The following is an 8581-nucleotide window of genomic DNA, read 5'->3' as shown; positions in this document are numbered from 1 at the left end:
TAAAGCCTATTTATTTTTGTTACAAGCCGTGTTTTGTTAAAGCCTGTGTAAAGTTCATTTGTTTCAATGTACCGGTAGGCACCTGCGGCTTATAGACATGTGCGGCTTATTTATGTTCAAAATATATATATTTTTTTAATTCGGTGGGTGCGGCTTATATTCAGGTGCGCTTAATAGTCCGGAAATTACGGTAGATAGAGTGCCTCACACTTACTCAAGTGACCTCATTGTACTCTGAAAAAGTTGTGATGATAAAGCCCAAGGTGAGGCATTCTGTTCTGAGAGAAATTGGGTTTTGTAAATGTTATTCAAATTTGTTAAACAATTATAAAAACACACAAAATGAGGATTTTACACTCTAGACCAGCACTAAGTCTGCAAATAGAGATCATATTAAAACAGTAATGGTAAGACCTTAGCCACTGCTACATAGGAGGATGTGAAATCCATAGATTAGGGCCCAATGAATTTATTTCAACTGATTTCCTGACGAACTCAGCAAAATCGTTGATATTGTTGAATGTTGCGTTTAATTTTTGTTCAGTATATATACACACAATAATTTACACTTAATGTCTTAATTTACACTTAATTTACACTAATACAATGTCTTAGAGAATGGTATGCTTTACATGTATTGCATGTTTCTTGATTGTCAGCACGGGGTAAATGTAAACAACAATTCATTTCTATACTGGCAAAATACCAATGTACTCAGGATGCAACAGGTGGGAGTGTCCCCTTGCAGCATCATGGAAGAAGGTGTGGAATGATGAGGTGTTTACCAATGAAATTATGTGATCTGAGGTGATGTTGAATGTGTGTGTGGCTTCAGTGGGAACGATTACAAGGCAAGGGCACAGGTAGTCTCAGTGTCAGACATGACAGAAGGGCGTTTGGGGATGGCCTGCAGCTTACTGACACCTCCTTGGCTCAGGCCACAGGTGCACAGCTTCAGCAGCCTCAGCAGATCCTTCTGGAAGCGAACACCAATGAACACGTACAGGAAGGGGTTAATGCAGGCGTGGGTGTACGCCAGACTCTTGGCAATTTGACCAGCGACATCGAAATGTTCCGATACAGCACAGTCCGTGATGGTGGTGTCGGCGGCCTGCGTGGCGTTGACCACCAGTAGCCCATTGTACGGCAGCTGGGAGAGGACAAACACAGCCACCACAGCGAAGATGACCCTGAGTGCCTTGTGCTTCTCGAAGCTCTTGGCCTGCAGCAGGGTGCGGATGATGACAGAGTAGCACAGCACCATGACCAGCAGCGGCAGGCAAAAACCCACACAGATCTGCAGAACGAGCACCAGGATCTTGGTGCGATTGAAGAGGTTGTTTGTGTAGACCAGGACACAGAAGGAATTCCCCCTATGGTCAGGCTTGACTTGGGCAAAGATTAACTCAGGCAGGGCCAGGAGGCCTGAGATGATCCAGACAGCTAGGCAGGTCAGTTTGCTGACAGACAGCCTCTTGTTCTTCTGGTTGTGGGCCTTGGTAACCTGGACGATAGCCACATAGCGGTCCACGCTGATACATGTGAGCAGCAGCATGCTGCTGAAGAAGTTGATCTTGTAGATGGCCGAGAGGAGCTTACAGAGGCTCAGGCCGAACATCCAGCCCTTGGTGGCATCGGCAGCCCAGAAAGGCAGCGTGCCCAGGAAGAGAAGGTCGGCCACGGCCAGGTTGAGTAGGTAGACGTCCGTCATGGTCTTGAGGCGGTGGCGCACCGTGGTAAAGATGAAGACCACCATCAGGTTGCCCACAGCGCCCAGGACGAAGATGAGCCAGAACAGCGGGGGTTCGTAGAGACCCCGAAACTCCCTCCCCCAGCTCTTGTCACATAGCCCCCCTGGGGTCTCAGTGAAGGTCCCATAGTCGTCTGTGTAATCTCCAGAAAGCTGTAATACAAACAAGCATTCTTTAAATGGGAGACTTTTACTCCGAATTTGTGTAACAGGTGTCCCTAATCATTTATTTTGTCACTGTGTCTTTGATAACGGTTTAAAGACAGATTTCAATTTAGCCTACTTTTAATTTAACAATTATTTTAATTTAACAATTATTTTCCTCTTTTTCATCACTTCCTGTCTACAGTGGTTGACTGCCTGTCTGTTCCCCCAAACCATCTGCCTACACTACAGGGTTTCATAACACAGCGGATTCAGTGGAGCACAGCAGGGTGACACCAAGATCTGGTGGTAGTGACATTCTATCTAAACCAGATGCTACTCTGGCTGCTCTCAGATGCAGGTGATGTGTCTCACTGTCTCTACAGGAGATACCTCACCACTACACCACTTCCTCCTGTATGAGATGGAGGGGCTGAGAGATGGAGGGGCTGAGAGATGGCGGGATAACGTTCCACAGGGGCTACAGAGTGGCTCAGGTTCATGATGCACGTCAACGACACAGCACTCATTGTCGACACCAACACACACAGATGTAGGAAGGCGATTAAATTCGGGGAAGCGGTGACAGCATACACACCATGGACATTTTTAGACTGATGTTTTAGCCTGTGGCGAAGTTTGTGTGTGTGTGTTTATTGGAAACATTTGCCTAGCTTAAAGGCAAGCAAGCATTAAATTCACAAACTCCAAGCATCATTGATATTTTTCATGAAAATTATCACTGAATCTGATCAACTGAACATTGAAAAAAATATATAATTAAATGAATGTTTATGTATCATGGAAAAATAACTAAAAGCATCTACGTACAGTATGTGAGTACTGTAATAACATACACACAGACAGATCACATACTTGTCCACAGTCATACACTCTCACGAAAACAGACCACAAAAACACTGTTACAAACATGATAAGCAACCCTCCAGAAAACTGATCTAAAATCTGATCCTTGGGTACTTTGGGTACTAAAAGTGAAGTTGAAAATAACTAACGAGTTTCTCTCACCGACCACATTAATGTTGATGTGAAATTTTATGTGGTCTATGTATGGGAGTTCAAAAGACAAACAGTAGATACTTTAGGCTACAATCAACATGTTTGGATTGAATTCATTCTCTGTTTGATGCTGCTCTCTAATTAATTTTAATGGCATTGTTTTTTTAATTGTCAATACAAGCATTTAGATTGAAATAATACTTACAGTTTCATCAGTTGGGAGTGCAGTGAATAATGGCCACTCCATTTTACCTGTCAGAAGAAGTAAAATGTAAAAAAGAAAATGTTATTTAACCCACAAATAACCTAATAGATGTGAAAATAAAGTTATTACTACATATACACTTAATAATTTATCACCTTTGATCCACAATTAAAACAATTTCAACCTAACAATAATGTTAACAAAATAATACTATCCACCATTATAAAAGAAAATCTCTACTTTTGAAACAAGACTAACTAGCAAGATGACAAAGACAACGTTACATGCACTAACCCAGTCAGTGATGAGACTTCAATGCTGTGTCTCTTCCTCTGAGTAGACGCCTCTAGCCCTTGATGAATACTGCTACCTGTCTCATCGTCACCAGCTTTTATGATTTTTGGTCTTAACCACAATGTCACGTCGATAGATTGCTTTGCCTATGCCATTAGTTTCTGTTTTTTTGTAACATACAGAATACCAGTGTAAAATTCTAATAAACTTTGTATGCATTCAATTGAGAAACTGTCTCTCTTTTTAGGGAACCTGTGGTATACTCTATAAAAACATATGTCAGCTAGAGATGACTTGCATTTGTTCTGAGACACCTTATATGAAGTTACTCATAGAATTGAATATAAGCTTTATTAGGCATATCTGCTCTTCATTAGATCTCACACCACCTGTCTTATGCAGCTGTAACAATTCACTGCCCATTTTTCACAACACAGTATGCTCAAGTGAAGCACTTAGTGATGCATGAAATGGATAAACTTGGTAGTAAGACAACACCGGTGTTGTGAGATGGTGAGGGGAAGTTCATTGTGGGCTGACAATCAATCTACTGGAATATGTCAAATGCCCAGATGTTGCCTAAATGAAAGTAATGTAGCTGATAACGTAAGTTCAATCAGTAAATCGGACTGAATGGCTTGCTTCTTTAACTTCATCCAGTAAGTACAATACTCTAAGTGTACAAAACATTAACATCTGCTCTGACCAGGTGAATCCAGGTGAAAGCTATGATCCTTTATTGATGTCACTTGTTAAATCCACTTCAATCAAATCAAATTATATTTGTCACATCCGCCCGAATACAACAGGTATTCATTCACCTTACAGTGAAATGCTTACTGGCCAGCAATGCAGTTAAGAAAATAGAGTTAAGAAAATATTTATTAAATAAACAAAAGTCAGAAAATTATAAAAAGTAACACAAAATAACAATGAGGGGGTACTGGTACCGAGAATGTGTGGGGGTACAGGTTAGTCGAAGTAATTTGTACATGTAGGTAGGGGTGACTGTGCATAGATAATTAACAGAGAGTAGTGTCAATGGAAATAGTCCAGGTGGCCATTTGACTAATTGTTCAGCAGTCTTATGGTTTGGGGGTAGAAGCTGTTAAGGAGCCATTTGGACCTAGACTTGGTGCTCCGGTACCGCTTGCCATGCAGTAGCAGAGAGAACAGTCTATGACTAGGGTGACTGGAATCTTTGACAATTTTTCAGGCCTTCCTCTGACACCGCCTGGTATGTACAACCAGTGTAGATGAAGGGGAGGAGAGTCTATTGTTGTGACTTAAATGAAGATCAGATCAAATATGATGACCAATTTATACAGAAATCCAGGTAATTCCAAAGGTTTCACATACTTGTTCTTGCCACTGTACTTTGTATCACTAATTTATTCAAGCATTTCCATTATTTTGGCAGTTACCTGTATATGTTAGTGTTTACAAACATTATCATCATGGCTTCATATCTCGCCTTCTCTTTTCTACTTGCCACATGGGGAATGTCATTCACCTATTTACCTTATAGCCTATGAGCATAGCACAATTATGTACATTCCTCACGCTTGCTGTTTTACCTATGATCACCTCCCACTCTCTCAACCATAGGGCGGAAATCTTGAGATGTATTTATATGTCGACTTACCCATGTTCTCTCACTTGCTGTTTTTCAGCAACAGTTTGACACTCATCCACCTCCTTTCTCCCAGCATTGGGGTCTCGATGCCAGTTGCCCCCCATAGGGCTGGCTACCTGCCATCCTATCATCTGGCTCCGAGGATTATTCCTCGGAGACGAGGCTATTCCCAAAACTATTTTAATAAATCTTCATATTACACTGTCTCTGTTAGTCAGTTAGTCTGTCCTCGATTGAACTACATCTTAGCATATCCACCCTTGTTTACAATTGCGAGAAAGAAGCAGACGCCATAGAAAAGGAAGTGCAGCTACTATGAGCAGATGTGAAAGGCAAGGGGAACTTAAAGGGACAAAAGGGCCAAATGCTGCTTTGCAATGTGGGCACGGTAAGTCACATGTACAGTATACCGCAAAAAACACTGCATCAAAAGTTCCTGGCATTCTAGGACATCAAAATGAGGAGGCAGTAATGATAGTTTTGATTTAATTCATTTAAAGATTTTATGTTTTTATCAGGCTGTGTTCCAGGTTACAGCAACAGTCAATAGTTTGACAACTTGATATTGTTGATACCATGTGTGTTTGCCATGTGTGGTTTTCATTTAAGGCTTCCAACCGCACCTGCATACTGCTTTTTGATTGCATTGTTATTATCTGTATTGCTGTCTATCACTTGTTTTCTTTGGTGAAAATAAATCAATAAATAAAAATAAATGTGTTATCATCTTTTGAGTTTCCAAAGCGACTTACGATAGAAACATAAAAGGAGAGGGAAGTTCATTAACATCTGTTTGTTTCCTGTGAGTAGGTGTATGGAAGAGTATTTTCTAACCCCCCTGTGTTTCAACACATATTTGGGCACTGAGTAAAACAGAGCACAGTGCAGACCAGTGTGGAATCCTCATAAAAAAGTTTCACTACCCAACTTGATGTAGCAGTTTCTGTCTCAGGTTTCTCATAGGACCCAGGAGTAAGATGCTGGCGGTTGAAAGTAGCTACCAGTGTCCTCTTTCAGGTTGTGTTTCTCGGTTTGGACCACAAAGAGGCAAAGTGAAACAGCCATGGCCGTAAGCTGGGCTAAGGATGCTTCAGGGTGCCTATGAAAACAAATTCTTGAATAAAGTGACAGACAAGAGGTGTTGGTGGTGACATCAGTTCCAACTGACACACGGCAAAGCAGTGTTACTGGAGCTGTAACCTGCCTGGTAGCTGCGAATACCTGTGCAACCACAGGACAGACTTCTCTGTTAAACACGAGTAATGCTTGAAAACACATGCACCCATCCACACACACTGATACTTAAATATGACACCACTTAAATATGTCACCAAATGATATTGGGCTTCTTGCGTAAACTATTCAAATCACACAGAAGAAAACACCATATCTACATTCTGCGTGCACTATGGACATTCTAACAGACATCTTACTATTCACCAGAACACAATAATGACCACAATGAAATCCTATATGATGAAGCAGAGTGTATTGGTTATATAGGGTCACCATGCTGTGCTGCTTAGGTCTGAACTCTGACCTCTAGGACTCAGACTCCGCATCAGACGTGTTAGTGGTGGTCTCAGAGTGGGCTTTTGTAGCGAGAAAGCATTGTGAGTCCCAGCAACCCCTTATGAGATGACATCAAGCCTTATTCATTAGAATTGCTTATTAGTAATAGGCCTACGTACATAACAATATGTGGTTGATGGTGATACTAAGTGAAAACCTGGCAATCGGAGTGCTTGAGACTGATTCACCTTCATAGTGATTCATGACAACAGACAATAACCCTAAACCACATGGTACTGTATCATTGGTCTACCAACATATTGGCTCTGTCTGGTCAAATGATATTGGTTACAGGGACTCACCAGTGACGACTTCCTCTTTGGTCTCACTCTCATCACCACCTCTGTCACTGCACAGAGAATCAGAGTATGCGTCAGTGTTATTAGTCATCAATGACGTTAGCTCTTAATCTAAGATTTAATTAGCAAATTGAGTGGTACTCTTCCCAAGATGAATGACACGGCACTGTTATGCATAGATAGTGATATTGAGAAAAACAGTTAGTGTGGTTTTGCTAGTGTGACATCTGTAATTTACCTAGAAATTAAATTACCCATATCCTCAGACTTTCCCAAACAGTCCTATGGCCAATGCCAGATGGCTGGACCATCTTTAGCCCATTGGTCCTGTCTAAAGTTGTGTTTGTTTTTGTTTTGCACAGAATTATCATTATTTGACCAATAATGTGGTCCTTGAGAAAAACAATGGGCCGGTGTAGAGGTCTGAAGGAGAAAAAAAATAATAGGCTGGTGTGTTAGAAATGCCCAGGACGATTTCTGGTCCCAGTCCGTCCCTGTAAGAGACTATAGATGCCTGTTGTCCTGGTGATTTCCAAAATGTTCTCTCCCCTGTGTAAGCATAGGAAGTCTCTGTGAAAGACATGCTCTTTGCAGATACCTGAAAGATAATGTTTTTAACCTATTTTAGAATATAAGGGTGGTTTTAAAGGAACAGGTACCTATTTAATTTGTCAATTATATTGAATGATGCAAGACATTTGCTGATAGCTCAGAAGTGACAATTTAATCTCAAACTACATGTTTATTTTCTCCCGTTTCTTCATCCCTGCCGCGAGCTCTGCCAGAGAGCCACATACTTGGTGGGGCTCCTAACGTGGGAGGTGGGGGCCTAGTTGAGCTGGACATGTAGAGAGCGGAGAAGCCAAAGAACTGTATGGGGAAACTGGAAAGACAGCCAACAGCCAACTGGTTATTGCCTCACTGTCACTGGTGAATGATGTGAGTTCCTATCCATTTCCCTATCAAACTTTGTCGATTGGCAATGAAGTATGACTCGAATAAAGAATGAATGGAATTGAATGAGAGCTCTGATGCTGCATTCATGTGTCCCCTTGTCCATCGTTTTATTAATTTAAGCCCTAACCCCTTTAGCTAACCCTTCCCCTAACACCTTAATCCTAGCCTAGCTAACATTAGCCAGCTAGCTAGAATTCGTAATATTTAATGCTATGAAAATGAGTCAAATATTGTACTTTTAGAAAATGTGTAACACTTTGTAACATATATTAAATTTGTTATTTGTCACATATCATACAAGGGTGATAGACATCCACAAATTAATACATACTGTACCATAAGAAAAACATATCATACTAAATGGATTTTCTCAGATTTACGTACAGAATAATACAAAATGCTCTGAGACCAGGATGTCCAGGGACATGTTCTACAGAGGGGAGGTGGTGGTTTTGGCAGGAGTCCAGTATGGGGAGGGTCAGAACCATAATTCTGTTAACTCGCTAGCTCATGTTAGAACATACAGTATGTTTAACTGGGAAACACAACATAAATCACCATGATCATGTGACCAAAAGTCTTTCCAAATCAAAGACCCAGTCAATGCACCCTATTTCCTATAAACAGGACCTCACTTCAAATTTCAGAAGAAAAACACTTTACAGCTGATACTGATTTTGAGTTAGAATTGAGAAAAGTCCCTT

General features: G+C 41.1%; 1 protein-coding gene across 1 annotated transcript; it reads right to left on the bottom strand.

Moving 5' to 3' along the window:
* Positions 1-511: 511 nt before the first annotated feature.
* Positions 512-4255, bottom strand: LOC106578656 (C-C chemokine receptor type 9). Its single transcript, XM_082965704.1, has 2 exons — positions 3120-4255; positions 512-1903 (listed from the first exon to the last, which is right to left on the bottom strand). Exons 1-2 carry the CDS (start codon positions 3159-3161, stop codon positions 845-847), a joined length of 1101 nt encoding a protein of 366 aa, XP_082821830.1. The 5' UTR covers positions 3162-4255; the 3' UTR covers positions 512-844.
* Positions 4256-8581: the final 4326 nt, after the last annotated feature.

This window comes from Salmo salar, chromosome 19 (genome assembly GCF_965601325.2).
Source record: "Salmo salar chromosome 19, fSalSal1, whole genome shotgun sequence".
In the NCBI taxonomy this organism is placed as follows: domain Eukaryota; kingdom Metazoa; phylum Chordata; class Actinopteri; order Salmoniformes; family Salmonidae; genus Salmo; species Salmo salar.
The sequence above is the reverse complement of the archived record's forward strand: the minus strand, read 5'-3'. Positions and strand labels throughout refer to the sequence as shown.